Below are 17,516 nucleotides of genomic sequence, written 5' to 3'. Positions count from 1 at the left end.
CTACTGTAGAAGGGAAAAACTTAAGGTGACGTTTAAGTCATAGGTTAAAGGTTCATTCTACATAACATTTAGTCATTTCAATCAGGAGAGACCTTGGATGAGTGAAAGATGTTTATTACAGACTAATAAATGTACTATGGTGTTTGGAGCTTGAACCCCACGGGGAATTATATAGATAAACGGGCGCCTGCCCAACGCCCGAAGAAGAATCCCCCACGGAGTCCAGACACTGGTGGCGGTGGCGGCAGCCGACGACCAATCGAGCCGAAGACTGAGACAGGAACCGGGCGGCGACGGGGTGGTGGAGGGTCGCGCACTTGATAGCATGGACAAACTACACAGGGAGAGAATCATATTTAAAGGCACGGATCATGTGACACCATTAATTGATAGCGGGAGCGCAAATCGACCTGAACCCTAGTGACCGCCCGACCAGGGAACGGGGGAAGGTAGGGTGTTCTTAGCGGGGGGAGTGAGTAGTGTACACTACGATTAAGCCTGAGTGCAAAGATCGGTCTTGCCTGACTGAACTTGCGCAAGCTTCATTTAGCAGACGCCCGTATCCAGAGCGACTTACAGTAAGTACAGGGACATGCTACACTTCACTTTTTGTATTTTGAATTGTACATGAGCAGCAACAAATGTAGGCTATGCTTTTAAATCTATGCAATCTTCATAAATAATAAGTAGGCATTTTTATATGAACTAGAAAGGCATTTCCTGCTGAAAATGCGTTGGAATGCTGAAAGATGAAATTATTTTTCTTAAATGGCAGAAAATACAGAAATGAGAAAATACCCGCAAGCTGAAACGAATGTCAAAAATGTGTGAGTCACACAAAAGAGGCAGTGTGGAAACTGAACTGCATCATCTAACAACGCTAAGAGCTGAAATACAATGCGGGAGAAGCTGAAAGCTGAACTGTTAAACAGAAGAAGTAGGCCTAGGCTAGTCATAAAAAGAATATTATAGTCTTAACAGCTGAAATTATAGTTGGGATAGTAATAGCAGTAGCAGATGTGTGCATTGAGTGCGTTTACTCGGCTTTCTTAGTAGGATTCAATGTGCTGATTGTATTAAACATACAGCAGTAGGGCCGATACAGGAGGACACGGCGACACTTTGTTGCTGAAGGATGATGGTGCAAGTTTTGTCCGTGGAGCATACAACGATTAATAAAAATAATCATATAGACGCGCTTATTGAGTAATCGCATAACTAACTAGAGAGGATACAATTTCTGGGGAAATTGTAGGGTGTGCTTGCTTGCGTAGGTTGCACAGGGGTCTGTATATTTTATATAAAAATGCATCGGGCCTACTTATTATTTATAAAGATTACATAGATTTAAAAGCATCTTTTTTTTACTGCTCATTTACAACTCAAAATACGAGTGAAGTGTAGAATGAAATATGATGTCTTCTCATTTCCCCTGCAAGAGGCAGCTGACAGGCTGAATCAAAACGAATACATTTGGCAGACCGGTGTAAAAATGGACCTAATCTCTATGACTTAAACGTCCTTTTAAGTTGTCCCTTCTCGTGATATTTTCAGGCATTTAGCCTACTCATATTGCATTCATTCATTAATAAAGAACCCCCTTTGAAGATTATTCTACGACTTTACCGGCAGAAGATAGAATCGCGATTCAAACAGTACCATCTGCTAACTGAAAATATGCCCCCAAAAACGTAAATAAGCTTGACATTTATTTAGTGGAAAATCGCTCATTCATAAAAAGCTCACTGGTAGCGATCATTGTCAGTAACAACGCAAAATGCGATATAGCCCTGTGTGGAGAAGCTGCCCCGGTAAATTCTACTACTACAGTACAGTACTAGATTACTGCTGTGTTCGTCTTGGTAGCGATTGCGTTGGTTGAATTCGATTTAACGTTCCGTTGTACGGTTTAGGCTGAAATTAATTATTTTCATGAACAGATTGACAAAGTTTAGGCTGTGGCAATGAAGTTCAGGTTAGTAGTCAGATTGTTTCAACTATTGAAAGACTTTTGAGTAAGGGGAGTGCCGAACATGTTCTGTCGCCGTTTGACTTGAACAGCTGAGGAGTTTTTGTTAGCTACTCACAATAGTGTCTCGGGTAGGCTACAGCGTTGCAGTGAGCTACACTGGTTTGAAACCACAGGTAATGGTAATTTCACCAACAAATCGTTTACTAATGTCAGAATAAATCATACAACGAAAATGTATATGTGAGGAATGTTTATTTTAACGATTGAAAACAGAAACATCATAGACCACTGTAGTATGTGTTGCCCGGGCAACACAGGCTAATGTCATGATGATAATACTTCAGTGAAATAGTAGACTACTGTTTCCGAAAGTAGATGTACTTCCTTAATAATATCAGCTTATATTGTACATTACACATCACAATTGTGTGTCATATCACAAAGTAAAATGAGTAAATAGTTATCACCCTGGCCTCTTTTCTTGTGGCGTTTCTGCAGCTGCCTTGCAGGAAAGCTATAGTTAGCCTAGCTATCCCCCAAGTTAACAGATGCGAAACGAATGTTCTGCCAAAGGTAGTCACGCGTGTTTTCGTGACGTTAGTGACGCAGTGACGTTAGTAACGTCAGTGACTGTGGCTAGCAAATTAGCCACCGTTAGCTTCACTTTTCGCCACAAAAACTTAACTTAAGCCCAAACCATGCAACGGAACGTAAATTCCAATAGAAGCAACTCAATCGCTACCAAGACGAAACTTTTGACACCTACGTTGTCTATGTAGGCCAAATATTGACTGAGTTTTAGGGGGGCAGACGTCTTTTGAGGGATGGAGGTATGCACATTAGGCTACTTCGTATTAGTTGCGCGAAAGGACAAAAACGTAACTGTACAATGTAGGGAGCCTGGGGACAGTCGCAACAAGGGACAGTTGCAACAAGTCTTATTCCTCCTATAAGAAACATGCTAGAGTGATGACACTCATACTGCACATGCACAGTTAGATCCCTCCCCCTACCAAGAAGAGATAATACACATTCAAGATCTGCCATTTTTGTTTCGCCTCCTGAACTCTGGGTCTAAGTCAACTGACGAGTGTTAAGCAAACACACCTAGCCTACTGTAAAGGGAAGTTTGATTTGTTGTTTTTTTCTCCTTCCGATATGCAGATCGCAGTAATGCAAGTTTGAAAGTTTGGTTTATTTCAGACAAACAACTTAGTTTCACACAATTGAGTTGGCAAACAAAAGCATATTTACAGCAGTCTGAAACAGGTGTAGGCTGAAGCTCATGCTTATAATGCCTACCCTTTATGAATACATCGCATATCTTAATAAAATAAATAGAAATAATTATTGTCTTACATCATTATTATGTTGACGATCAGATCTGAACAGAATACAAAAAAATAATATTTCTTATGCAATAGAGTTGCACAGTCCAAATACAACAAAAACAGCTTGTTCATCTATCACTTTTTGAATTGTTTTATATACTTTCATTGCATTATTTTTAAATAGTTTCTTTAACTTACCAAAGGTCCCACACATTTTTAGTTCCGCATGACAGCTGTTCCATAAATTTACACCTTTAACAGAAATACAATGGTATTTAGCATTGGTCCTCACTTTGTTCTTTTTGAATATACAAGTTCCCCTTAAGTCATTTTGGCATTCTCTTTCTGTGAACAACCCTTGGATACTTTCTGGCAACTGATGTATTTTTTGCTTTGTACATGATTTGTAATGATTTTAGTTCTACTAATTCTTTAAATTTTAGAGCCTTTAATTCATTAAAAAGGGAGTTTGTTGGCTCCCTATAGGTGGTTTTCTTTACTATTCGTATGGCTCTCTTTTGAAGCGTAAAAATGTGATTGGTGTTTGTTTTATATGTGTTTCCCCATACTTCCACACAATAAGTAATGTATGGTAGCACAAGGGAACAATACAGAGTGTATAATGACTTTTCATTTAAGAAATCTTTAACCTTGTATAATATTGTAGTTGATTTGGAAATCTTGTTCTTAGTATAAGATATATGGGGCTTCCAATTTAGGTTATTATCTATAATTACTCCAAGAAATTTAATAGCTGCCACCCTTTCTACTTCAACTTCGTTAATCATGAATTTACCTATTGTATTCGATGAACGATTACCAAATACAACAAATTTAGTTTTACTTATATTTAATGTTAGTTTATTCGAATCAAACCAATTTTTTAGTATTAACATTTCTTTTTCCATTGTATCCAAAAGTTGTTTCAATGTTTCAGTTTTTCTAGTAAGATGTCATGGTCAACAGTGTCAAATGCTTTTTTAAGATCTAAAAATACCCCAACTGTATATTGTTTATTTTCTATTGCGTTACATATTTTCTCTACAAATTCTATTAATGCATGTGAAGTTGTTCTATTACTTCTAAACCCATACTGTTTTTCACTTAATATGTTGTATTTTATAACAAAATCATTTAATCTTGTATAAAATAATTTTTCCAATATTTTTGAAAACTGTGAAAGCAAAGAAACAGGCCTATAATTTGAAAAGGTTTAATTTTTTAAATTTTTTCTATAGGTTCTATTTTTTAAGTAACGCAAGTAATGCAAGACATTTTTGTATTAGTAACTGTAATGCGATTACTGAAGTTATCAACAGTAATGTGTTACATTAGTTAATTTGGTTTGGTTAATTTAACCAATTAAATAACTGTTTTCATTGTGTGGGTGTGGCGTTTAATCGAGGGCGGCGTTTAATCGAAAAAATACGGTATGTACTTTGCTGGAGTGTTTTTTTTCTTTCTCGCATGCTGCAAGAAATGAGTGATTTGTAAAACTGGTTACCTTGTGATCCAAATCAAATATTGTCTTTTTGCATAACATTGCCGTGATTATGATAATGTGAAACATCTCGACTTCAGTTATCGCACACGTTTTGTAAATATTAACAAGATGGCAGTGGAAGTATTATTTTATTGAAGATGAAGGAACACACACAGTATTAAACAATGAGTCCATTGAAATATAGTATTTTAAAGATTACTGGAAGTATGTTGGTATTATTGTCAAGAACGATGTATTAGAGAACTAACTCTTTACTGGGTACAGCCACTCAATCTATACTCAGACACAAATTTATTGAAAAAGGCGCAATAGTCTCTGGCACGTGTTCCTTTGCATCGGCTCGGTATCTGTTCAATCCAGTTTGTTGATTCCAACAGATATTGCATCCTGTGGGTAAGAAGAGAAGAGATATTGAAAGACAGACAGAGAGAGAGAGAGAGAGAGAGATAGAGAGATAGAGAGAGAGAGAGAGAGAGAGAGACAGAGAGAGAGAGAGAGAGAAAGATAAGCCAGCAAAAGACAGAGTCAGAAACAGAGACACACAGAAAAGAGAGAGAAAGACACGTAGAAAGAGTGTGTCGGAAATAAATCAGAAAAACCTGACATCTTGACTGCGCTTACCGGCCACTGGTGTCAGTGGTTAGGCCATCTTTGCCCATGATCAGGTACTGCTTTCCCTTCTGCAGCTTTCCTTTACAGTGCAGCCTCTTAGCAAACACTCGGATCTGGCTCTCGTCCATCTTCATGTCTCTGTCTGAGGGTCCATCAACACATCAGAACACAAGCATTGCAGCTACTCATCTATGGCTATGGTTTACTATACATGGTAACTATGGTTTACTACATGGTAACTATGGTTACTATACACTTACTTGTTCTGAGTACCTCCACCACATTAGTTGTGTAGAGCTCAAAATTACCCTTCACCGTCACATTAAGAACCTCAACTTGGTAACCTAATATTTAAAAAAGCCACATTGTATTAATCAACTCATATTTTGTACAAATGACCACATCAATGTCATTGGAGTTTAGCTATCGTGATACAGACCATAATCTGCAAGAGGGTATTTGCATGCATGTTCCTGACGATCCTGTTTCCCAATCATCGGTTTATCGGAAAACGTCCTTTCCTTATGACATGGTCCTTTAGACAAGCGATTAGACATGATTACACAACGGTTCAAACCTGTGAGGAAATGTTGATGAATATGCCCAGGAAACAAAGACCTACTCTCTGCACACTGGCACACGCTCCCTTCACACAATTGAGCGATCATCTTGCTTCTTTGAGGGGCAGAGTACAAAACAGCACACTTCCTGGCTGTAAAGACAGAGGGAGCCTCATACAACAGGTAATAACACAGTTTTTACTTCAACTAAGGTTTTATCATTTCACAGAAACTTCAGTTGAAGAATTATGGAGGAGGTATGGATAAAAGGGTTAGGGTTATTCATACCTGGTTCATAGTAGTCATAAAATAAAGCTTGAGCTGGCTGAAGCAGACCAATGGGAATCCTTTGCACTGCCCTGAATGTAATGCACTCTTCATTCTCGAACATCTTGAATAAGATTGTGAGATGACAATTATTAATTTGGGGTTTAGAGATTAGAGCAGATAGAAATGTATCCATCCTCAAAGGGAAATTTGTATATGGTATATATATAAGTATTATATGGTTGGAACAATTCTACGAGGTCCTGGTGTGTACAGTATGATAAGTTCTATGATGAGAAAGTCCTACCTCGTTAAAGTAGATCAGCACTCTGTCATATGACGTTTCATAGTGCGATATGTACTCCTCTGGTTTGTCCTTCAGCTGTTGACAGAGACCAAAAGCGAATGTTGACAAGACGCATAGAGCAGCTTACGCTAACCCTAACCTCAAGCCGTGGAGAAGGTTCTTTCACGTCTTAGTCACTAAGGCTTAGTGACTGACCTTCTCCAGGTCGTCAGTCTGTGCCTCAAAGCCACTGAGCAGTGTGATGTCTGCAATGGCCATTCCTGAGAGGTTTCTGCTCAGACTGTAACTGTGAAGAGAGAAAGCACACTTTGGTATGGAGGTTTGTTACAGCTCCGTCATAGCACAATATACAACGACGAGAAAGTGTGTTGCAGTATGTGTGTTAGTACACGGTTGGAAGAAGACTACATACGTACCTTGAAGATCCTCAGAGTTCACATTTGAAGATATTAGCAATTTGACTTGCAATTGGCAATCAGAGCACTAATGGGATTCTTATCTCTAGAACTGACCTGACACATACTTCGTAGAGAACTTCGTTTTCAATGCTCTGCTCTGTATCTCTCTTGTGTCTGGTGCGGGCATCAAACCACTCGATAGATGATGAGGGGAAGTCCGCTTCCTCCCTCCTCGCCTCCTCTCCATAGTCCTCTCCGTAGGCATAATCAGGAACCTTGTCTGGTCGTAGAGAAGCCGTGTAAGAAATACAGGACCAATGCCGAAAATGGCATGACAAATCCTATTGCACGAATCCCCTTTCTTAGTATTAGGCTAACTCTATCAGATTCAGAACCATGTTGAGTTTTCACCTGTGTACAGCACTCGACCTTTGACTATTGTGACCTCTATCTTTAGATCTTGACAGTCATCCCTGGGATCTATGAGATGGTAAGCCTTTAAAACCTGCCGGACAGAACAGTAATATAAAACACGATAAGATTGCATTGACTTCAAATTATTATGGATCGATTATTCTCAGTACCTTTGGAGCCCTTCACTTACCTTCATCTTGGCCTTTCCTTGGCCTTTCACAATTACATCAATGCTCTCTCCCATCAGTTGCTGAGGAATAAGTTACAAGAGAGGAATAGGTTTATACAAGTGTGTGTGTCTGTGTATGTGTGTGTTATTCAAGGTTCTATACCTTTAGCTCTGTTTCCACTTTGTCAGCCTTATTTCCAAGTGATAGCTTCAGAATTGTGCTCTTCCCTTTAACAGTGAACGAGGCTTCCACTTCTGTGACTGGGGGCGGGGGCATATCCAAGGCATACTCTGAAAGAGCCTCCAGTGCCACTATAGTATCCTACAGACAGTGGCAGCATATCAGTGATGCGGATTCAAGCAAACTGAGAAACCCAGAGGTGAAGGGTGACGGCTTGTGTTTCCGTATGAGATGTTTCCGTGTTTTTTAGCTCGGTTGGCTCGATGGCAGGATACTCCTTACCTGTGTAGATTTGAAAACTCCTCCATAGTTCTCCTGGGTGGTTAACCAGCAAGCGGCAGACTCTGCCCACTCTGAATCTTTGTGAGCTACTGCTGTCAGGAGGGCATAGGCTGTTGTCTCCACGGTTAAGGCCTTTGTGCCTTGGCTCACCAGTTCTGCATTGGCCCTCCAAACCCGGCAGCCTTTCGTATCTGGGGAGGCAAAGAGGAGTCAGGGGAGGCACAGGAGGAGAGAAATGTTGACTGATGTGCTGAATGTGATAGTAGTGCTTCCCTTGTACCTTTTGTGGCCAATCCTTGGAGTTTTTTCCAGGCGGGTTGTGCCTGTGTGCGGTCTGGTAAGCAGACTGCGAGACAGTAGGCAGTGATGGCCACAGCGTAGGGCCTCTGCAGCCCATTGAGACAGGACCGGAGGTAGCTCGTGGATTTTACAATACTGTCTTTCTACACAAAATAAGACCCAAAGCCACCACAATGAGCCGCTTAATTCACTGGCAACAGTTGTTGTAACAAGTGTTGTAATGTTTCTTTTGTTATACCGCCAGGGGGAAGCTCTAGTATAAATTAACACCAGTTTAGCACTTCCTCTGATTCCTGTATGCACGAGAAAAGTACCTGAGTATACCCTGTATGGCAGCCTCTGCTATTTCATATAAAGCTACCGCTTGATATATCCTTCTTCGTGGTCCGTGTCTTTGGCTAGGTAACCACAGTCTTTCTACACAAAATAAGACCCAAAGCCACCACAATGAGCCGCTTAATTCACTGGCAACAATTGTTGATGTACTCTCATAGGATGCAGTTACATTTAGTACATACAGTATCCCCATTGTTATCATGGGTTCTCAGGACTTATCTGTGTCTGGCTTACCGCATCGTTCTTCTCTTTCTCGGGTAAGAAGGCGAGGGACCGATTGAGGGCAAGAGTTATGAAAGCAGTCATGGATACTTCTCCACCTATGCCTCCAACACCCCCCTATAGGACAAATACAGATTCAGATTCCAGCTTTGTCTTTTTTATAATCATATCACCTAATGTAGGGTAAGACGTTGTATTTGACACTCAAATGTTCATTCAGTGGTCTACTGACAGATAACTTTCATTCCATCTCAATTTCTTACACGTAGGTGTCTGTTGTAGACGGGATAAGGGTCAGTAAACGAGCCGTCATCATTTTGTTTTGAGAGGAGGTATTGAACCGAAACCGTGATGTCGTCATGAGACACAACCTGAACCTGGGCAATCCTTCCCTTCTCCACGCTGACTAATGCTTGGCGCTCAGCCACCAGCGACAACACCTTCACAACCAGGCCAGTCAGCCTGGAGGAAAAACATAGCGACAAACCGATGTCAGTGTATGAGGTATGCTTAGAATCACAAAGAGTGAGTGAAGGGGTAGAAGCCTAGCGGTTAAGGGATATGTTTCAGCTCTAACAGTACAAGATGGTAGCAGAGGAAGGTGTGAACTGACCAGTAACTGGATGGAGTATTAGTCCAGCCTCCGTAAGATCCATCGTTCTTTTTAAATGTCAGAATCCTCGTGTAGCCTGAAGGAGGGAGGAAAAATTGACCGTCGACAGTCGTTTTAACAATCTGTGTCGCAGTGAAACACATCAACTGTTTTAAAATTACTTTCCATCCATGGCTCATGAATAAGCCCATTTTCACAGGAATGAGGAGATTCAAAAGAATAATTGTGCAACACCCCTCTTCTTCCTCACCACTTTCGGTGTTGTGGAGGGCAGTATCTCTGGTTCCTGCAGGAAGCTCAAACCAGCGCTGGGACATGTCCAAGTAGCGCAAGGCCAGGGCCAGGGGGGCCAATACCGCCATAGTCTGCTCTGCACAGCCAGTAGGGAGCTTGAGCAAGCGTTTAACCCCTTCAGGAGACAGCAGGGTTTTGGCTGTGGTCTGGCCAAACCCCTCCCCTGGAAGTTAAATCATTAAGTCAGAGAAAAAAAGGATTTTGAGCAACTGGCAACAAAGTAAGAAAAGTTCATATCTGAGGAGCATTAATGAGACCTTCTAGCCTGACAAAGATGTTGGTTCTGGAGCCAGGGACGCTGTTGTCTGGTAATTGTCCATTAATAGCGAACTCATCACTCCCCCCTAACAGAGAAGCAGAGTACCAGGTTATGGTTAGGTAAGTCTTTTCAATATAGGCCAATCATTTGGTGTATTAGATGATTGTATAATGATGTTACCTTTCAGATCAAGAACATGACTTTCCTCTTTCCACTCCTCTATTCCCTCTGTCTAAAACCCAAATCATTATATTTTAATATTTGAACAAGCTCTGGTTCATGACACATGATCCAAAGAGAGTGTATTTTATATAATTTCACTCAGGCTTTCTCTTTCATTCAGACACATAGGTTGACGGTATGGGTTATGCTTACCCTAACATTCAGAAGCTTTTCAATTGCATCCACGCCACGCTTGTTGTCTCTGTTGTAGATGCGTATCGTGATAGGTATGGTGCCGATTGCCATGGGTACGGCAGAGAAAGGGACTGATTTGGAAGATTGTTGCGCCACAGTGATGTTGACATAAGTAGAAACGGAGGCTGATCCAGGAGAACAGAGCCCTTCAGTCGGCACCATATGGACTGCAAGCTACAACGAAGTGTGGTAATTCCCAGAGGTTTATAAAGACGGTCGCCACGTCTCAGAACGGGTTTCGAGTGAAGGTTATCAAACCTACCTCTGCAGGGTTTTTCCCATAGTTGTGTATGACAGGAACAATGGACAGCTGCTCGTACTGCTTAACTGAGTACGGCAGTCTCAGTGATACAAACAGATTCTTGAACACGGTCATCTGAAAAGGCTCTGCCACACAAAAACCTGAAGGAAGGACATGGAATTATTGACGGATTAAAGTGCCAGGCTAGCTCGCTAGTTGTTCAGAGTTTTTGTCAAGCTATGGCTATTGTTACTGGTAGCTATTTCTACCTCTGGCAACAGATAATTACAGGTTGTTCAGTATCTTCTAAACACATGGATGGGGAACGATTGTCATACCATGAGTTTTTGATAAACTGACAGCCTGAATCTCCCAGGTGGTTATGGAGTCATGCAGAGATAGAGTGTGACTAGGAGATAAACACATGATAATCGTTAATTACGTTTGACTAGGAAGGGAGGTGAGTAAGGCTCTAAATCACCTGTTACTTACTCTTTTTTACCATCCACCTCAATCACTGTGAAAGCAAAACTTGGAGGGAAAGATCTCCGAATGTTTTGAAGGGAGGCATCAAAGAAGAATTCCTCAATGTCAGTTTCACTGGCCGCTGGTGAAGGGAGATAACTGGATATCACAATAAAACTTTTGAATCCTTTATAAACACTTTTTATCCTGTTGTTTCTAAAAACTTTTTGATACAGTACCGTAGTATAACCAACACTGTTTCCTTCCAAATTAACATTAAGGAGGCAAATACATTCAAACTGGTCAAAATTTTGGTTCATTGTTTGCCAAATGCTGTTTATGACTGTCATACTCACTCCTGCCATGGCCTTTGATAATGTCCTCCTTCCTTTTTGTGTCTCTTAGCTTTTCCCCCTGAAGGCAGCAATCTTTGAAGGCCTGAGTGCAGTTTGGGTCTTTCACGGTCAGTGAAACTCTCTTTGCCCTTTCTTCGCATGTCCTCCTCATTGGGATCAGTGTGAGACCACGGACACAGCACTCTTGCAACTTGTCATCTGTATACTTTGATTCTGACAGTCAGATGGAGAGGAAGAGGTTATTGAACTTGTGGGAATGTGTGTGCTGTTTCAATAAAGGACTACAGGAAGAACAGTACTTATGGTCATCATCTCCAGTTGTAGATTCAGGGAGCGCCTGCGTCTCCTGAAGTCTTTGTGACAACCCAAACCTGAGAAAACATCCTTTCTACAGTTATACACAGCACATTTTAAAGTGTTCATTTAAAACCAAGAGTGTATATTTTACTTGTCGAGTGTTTATGTAAGTCCATGAGATGGACCTGTTTCAACCATCCTGGTGTTACATGAACACTTAATAAATTTGGTGGGATAAAAAAAACATAAAAGAGAGTACATTTTTTCCCAAACATAACTTGAATAGATATTTCTACTCTCACTGATGCTTGGCATACCCTGTCTTTTTTGGGATGTCATCGCCTTCTCAGTTGAGGCGGACATGAAGGAGAGACCAGCATCGTTGAGAACTGCGGCCATGTCTTGTCCTCCACCATAGGAACAGCCCAGGTCATAGGACTGCATAGAGGAGAAGACCTGTGCAGACAGATGAACATCCAGACTGAACGAGTCTAACAAGACACTATAATCTCCCATTTTACGGAACATACAGAACTTTGCAACCTAGTGATTAAAAAGGGCCATGTGAATACAGTTATTGCTTGTATTATCATTGATCAGAACTTAATATAACCTCAAATCGGTTAATATTTTGCTCAGCAAGCTGGAGCTGCATATTTACATTTATTTATTTATATATTCTTTGATTTTCTGGTCACCTGTTTGGCAGTGAGTTTGTTCTGGGCATTGAGAGCATAGATGGCTTTGTCCACAGCCATCAGCGCAACTTTACCCTTCTGGCCTTCCAAATCTATTGTGACCTCTGTCAGGGACCCTGGTAAATATGGACCAGGTGTTGGACTTGAGATCTGGATATGATAAACAACTACACCTTCAATCACACACTTTTCACAATATTTTAACCATGTAAAAAAGAGACACTGTTTATCGTCTTTGAATTAAATGCTACATGGTCTTCTTCATCATCATGGACTGGCTACCAACCTTGAGCTTGCCCTCACATTCATCCTCGACATCCACCCACACAGAGTCAGCGATGATGTCACCATTCTGGAGGTAGTAGAAGCCAATCAGACGGAAGGATGGAATCATAGCGTGTGTAATTTGGAAGGAGCTGGCTGTAACAGGCCCTCCTGCTCTGACAGATTTTTGCGTAATTAGAACTCCTCGGCTTAAAACCTAAGCACCAGGGACAGAGATAACAGATATTTTCTCTGTGTCAGAGATTTTGTATAGTTTTCTGCAGATCCTCGGTTTGTGATCAAGGATAGACACTCTCACCATGTAGTAAATGTATCCATCTTTGGGTTTGGCGTTTGCATGGAATGTCATTTCAAAGGGCTCTTCCACAGACCAATCGGTGTGATGCACACTTATGTACAGATAGCTGTTACTAGGAGATGAGACACGTTTGATAATTTTATTCTTTTGATGGCCATCTACTGTCACCTGTTGAAAAAACAAAATGCCATTACTTGGTAGGTTGTATTTAAGTTATAGCAAGCATTTGTTGATGCCTATATAAATGTAGCAATGTGGTGTTTCAAAACTCTGTTGTGTCATACAAACCTGGACAGTTATTTGTTTAGCATCAGCTGGGACAGCTAATGTGCTCCCTGCTACACCCTGCTGGTTGGTTTGAACATGGTTGGGTTCCCTCTGGATCCCTTCACCTTGAATTTCTACTTCCACTTTTTCTGCTGCGGATCCATCTGGGAGGCTGACCACCACCTAGTTTGAAAGAAAATCCAAAAAACACTGAATTTGTGTTTTTCACGTCAAAATCGGAACCATGGATGGAGCGCTCAATTCTCACTCCTTACCGACACATAGAGAGGGAAACCAGGGATGAAATGGGAGCGTGTGCGGGACAGATCCACGTAGTAAACCTGAGAAACCACCGGAAGGAAGACCTCTGCTTCCTGAAGCTCACCACCTAAGGAAATCACACGTACACCAGTATTAGCATGTTGTCTGCTAAATGAATTTCAAGATGCCCTATGTCCCCCACCTGCTTTTATTATGTTGACCCCATAGCAAAAAGGTGATCACTCGCGTCACTATCTGATCCCTGCTAAATTTGAATGCTGTTTTTGTATTGTACTGTGTTCGATTGTGCCAAACCTTACTGGTGATGTCGGTGACAGAAGCAGCAATGTGAAGTTTCGCCCCGCTTTGGTCCAGGTCAGACAGGCTTGTATTCATATTGTTTTGTAGGAGTTCATCTAGGTGGGATACTTTCAGCTCTGTAGCACCTAGTCCATTAATGATCTGAGACAGAATGCGAGTAGGTATCAAGTGAAAGCATCTTCCTGGGGTTAAAGGGTTCAGTCAAACAGAAGCACATTCAGTATCTACTTTCAAATAAATAATAATACAAATCATCTTTATAAAGAAAACCTCCTAATTTGACCTCACCATCAAGTAACTTTCTTCTGCTGCATGTCTTCTCATGATTTCTCAACTTTTGGAACGAGCTAAACATGTATGCGTGTGTCCAATGCTCAAATACTGCAACTGCAGAAGTCAGTTGGAATTATCGAAGACTCTACTTAGGATAACTTGATGTGCAGTCAGGTCATTTTCTCTCAGACATATTTCTCTTACTTATTGTAAATCGCTTTAGAAGAAATGACAGTCGTGCTAAAGAACTCAATTGGAAATGAGTGTATTCCCTTACCGTTCCAGTTAGCTCTAGTCCCCTTATGAAAATAGTTGTTTCTTTCTCACCCTCTGACCCCTGGTTGACTGTCCTTACTCCCACTCGACAGTGGAAGGCTCCTTTTATAGTTGCCCCATAAGAGTACCTGGGTCGGGAAGCGGTTTCAGATCATAGCATATAATCGAGAGATGAAAAAGTAATTTTTCATGTTAATTTCTATTTGCGTGTGTTTGATTGTAGAAATCGGCCGACGTTGGAACTGAGGCTTACATGGCTTGGATGGTGAAGGGGAGGTCTTGGTTCACCAGGAGATAATTTTGTTCAGGAAGGATATTCACCTCAAAGCTGGGCATCACTACAACATTCCAATGGGCAAGCAGTGAAAAATGTATTTCAAACATAAAATAGTCAGATGCAGAATATGGAACTTCAATTGAATCTTAAGAAACAGAATTTCACCAAATTTCTGGACTCTGAACTCTCGTATGGCAGCTTCCTTTTCATCATCTTCATAGTGGGCCACTATCCTCCATGTACCCATTCTAGAACAGATATGCAGGTATAGGTATGGCATGGCTTACATGTGACATGACTCAATGATAGCGATCAACGAGAGCGATCAATAAAGAATAGCAAAAAATATTAAAATCTTTTGTAGGGCAAATAGGCTTTTTACAATGCATGATTCTGAAGTGTTTGTAATGCTTTGGTATCTTATCACATTATTTTAGCTCTCTGGACTTACTTAGACACATCAGGAATGTTCATTGAACTGCCGAAAATTCCAGAGGTTGCTTTAAGGAGGTCCTTCTTTATTTTGTTTCCCGCTGCGTTCTGTCAGAGTTAAACATCAATGTCACATTCAGAAGCTCCAGATATCTGTGCTCAAGGTCAACAAGCCAACAATTAAAATGTTTCTACTCACAAAAACGGACAATTGAAAAATGCCATCTACAGGTCTCATCGAGTGGTCCAAGGTAAATACCCTGTAGTTCACTGTTAAGAGAAGAAACATGATATTTCACCCATCTGTTTATGAATAAAAGTATCTTGCTATGCATGAAATTCTGTTTAAATTCTTGTTTTACCTTTCTGAGTTGGATTGTAGATGGGCTGATCTGTCTGAATGAAGATGTAGCCTTGGTGTTTGGAGACTAGGACCCTTGTAAAGTGTCTACCTTCCACCGAGGCAATCTCACTCACCAGCAAGAGATAGGGGGGTTTACCCGGGAGGAATTCTACTTTTGACATCTTCTCCTTGTCTATCTGAAAACATACTTAACATGAAGGATTCACATATATGTATTGTTCCAAGTTGTGGGTCTGCTGTCCATCTCACATTTTGCACATACCTCTAGTTCCACTGTTTGAAACTGCCCCACTTGAGTACAGATTGTGCTGATCCTCTCTGAGATCAGTATCCCTCCTATCTCGACCTCCAGGTAAACAGTTACACGTTTATTGAGGAGGGTTTCCCCCACATGGATCAGAACTTGCTCCTTAACTCCGATATGAAACACATTGGGAGCTGAGATGAAGAAGCTGAAAGACCAGAGTGGATTCATAGGAATTTTAGCAAAGCACATTCATGGCAAAAATCTGGAAATTGAATTGACCTTGCACATCAAGGATAAACTCATGAGGTGAGTTAACAAAACTGCCTCATTGGACCTACGCAAAAAAAAAAGACAACAGGACTTCCTTGAGGAATTCCTTCCTAGTGAACCATGCCCTCATGCAGCTGTTGAAATATTTACTGTACCTTTCTATTGCTTGTGCTGGTTCCACAGCTAAGACGAGGAACACCAGTAGACAGATGGGAGACCCCATGTTCCCTGTTTGGAGGGCTGTGCACAGAATGAATCCCCTCTGTTGTCCTGCAAATCTTTTATAGTGTAAGCACCTCCCACCTCAACAATATTTCTCAACGTTTCTCAATGAGGTTTACCAAAACAAAAACTTCGCCCCCTTAAAATACCAGTTGGTGTGCAGTGTAGGTCAATTCAAGGTCCTTCACTGTCTTGTATTTCAATTCAAATTATAATATGAGGGAAGAAGGAAAATGACACCATAACTCAGTTACAATGTTTCTTTTTGCATAGTTTTCTTCTCTCTGATTCTCATGAAAATAATGTTGGTTGGTGCATGTATTCAATGTTATGTTGAATAAAAAATGCAGAAAAACTGTACAATGTGCAGTGACGCTGCCGAATTCAATAAAAACAACACAGTTCTCTACCCTGTTTGGCTTGACAAGAGAGTTTTGGAAATCGTTCACTATTTCACAATCTAACTGGCAGTTTTCCCCCTAAGTCATGTGATTTCAAGGAATTTCAAGGCCTGTTCTCAATCAGATGCCTGCATTTTCCCTCTTTGGCAACATTCAATATTTACCTAACTCTCATTTTTAGGAGGATACAGACCTGAACTGCTACTTCCATAATACTATTTTTAAGCAGCTTGATATTTTGGCACACCCAAAAAACTAGAAAGTGCATTTCCTGCAGAAAATGCATTGGAATGCTGAAAGCTGAAATGAATTTTAAAAAACTTGCTGAAAAAACTGAAATGAGAAAATACCCGCAAGCTGAAATGAATGTCAAAAATGTGTGAGTCACACAGAAGAGGCAGTGTGGAAGCTGAACTGCATCATCTAACAACGCTAAGAGCTGAAATACAATGCTGAAAGCGGAACTGTTAAACTGTAGAAGTAGTAGAATATTAGTTTTAGTAGCTGAAATTATAGTTGGGATAGTAATAGCAGTAGCAGATACAGTAGTATCAGTGGCGTAGTAGAATAAAACAGTTCCATTAGCAATAGTAGTAAAAGAGATATTAGCAACACCTGCAGAATTAGTAGTTGTAGTAGTGGCATAAGATATAGCAGCAGGTGCAGTAGTAGTAGCAGCACTAGTAGTATCAGTAGTGGTAGTAGTTGTGTAGTAGTGCTCTTAGTCTTTTAATGAGACGAGTTGACTAAATAGCTCCGTCTTGTGACTCCACTAATAAACTAATACCAATCACCTAAGAGACTGAGTGGCGCGTGTGTGTGGTTGC

General features: G+C 40.8%; 1 protein-coding gene across 1 annotated transcript; it reads right to left on the bottom strand.

Annotated features, from left to right (window-relative positions):
* Positions 1 to 4,919: 4,919 nt before the first annotated feature.
* LOC136944408 (complement C4-A-like) lies at positions 4,920 to 16,313 on the bottom strand. Its single transcript, XM_067238156.1, has 41 exons — positions 16,222 to 16,313; positions 15,812 to 16,001; positions 15,548 to 15,725; positions 15,385 to 15,455; positions 15,205 to 15,293; positions 14,919 to 15,001; positions 14,730 to 14,814; positions 14,478 to 14,604; positions 13,927 to 14,068; positions 13,621 to 13,733; positions 13,367 to 13,528; positions 13,079 to 13,246; positions 12,782 to 12,976; positions 12,496 to 12,645; positions 12,115 to 12,253; positions 11,800 to 11,871; positions 11,501 to 11,713; positions 11,172 to 11,286; positions 11,018 to 11,088; positions 10,701 to 10,840; positions 10,397 to 10,612; positions 10,202 to 10,253; positions 10,020 to 10,106; positions 9,719 to 9,925; positions 9,469 to 9,544; positions 9,119 to 9,317; positions 8,868 to 8,972; positions 8,278 to 8,440; positions 7,998 to 8,188; positions 7,698 to 7,856; positions 7,556 to 7,615; positions 7,363 to 7,456; positions 7,066 to 7,231; positions 6,749 to 6,839; positions 6,554 to 6,628; positions 6,268 to 6,370; positions 6,042 to 6,131; positions 5,859 to 5,954; positions 5,680 to 5,763; positions 5,429 to 5,561; positions 4,920 to 5,194 (listed from the first exon to the last, which is right to left on the bottom strand). Exons 1-41 carry the CDS (start codon positions 16,287 to 16,289, stop codon positions 5,059 to 5,061), a joined length of 5,154 nt encoding a protein of 1,717 aa, XP_067094257.1. The 5' UTR covers positions 16,290 to 16,313; the 3' UTR covers positions 4,920 to 5,058.
* Positions 16,314 to 17,516: the final 1,203 nt, after the last annotated feature.

Source organism: Osmerus mordax, chromosome 6 (genome assembly GCF_038355195.1).
Source record: "Osmerus mordax isolate fOsmMor3 chromosome 6, fOsmMor3.pri, whole genome shotgun sequence".
Taxonomy (NCBI): Eukaryota; Metazoa; Chordata; class Actinopteri; order Osmeriformes; family Osmeridae; genus Osmerus; species Osmerus mordax.
This window is presented reverse-complemented; position numbering and strand designations above follow the sequence as displayed.

Bases quoted from the DNA above. Each gene is read 5' to 3' on its own strand.
- LOC136944408 (XM_067238156.1), bottom strand. From the start codon at position 16,289: ATGGGGTCTCCCATCTGTCTACTGGTGTTCCTCGTCTTAGCTGTGGAA. The intron at 9,926-10,019 runs GTCTCATTAATG...TTTAACTTCCAG, and splicing joins CATCTTTGTCAGGCTAGAAG to GGGAGGGGTTTGGCCAGACC. The intron at 7,857-7,997 runs GTAAGGAGTATC...CACTGTCTGTAG, and splicing joins GAGTTTTCAAATCTACACAG to GATACTATAGTGGCACTGGA.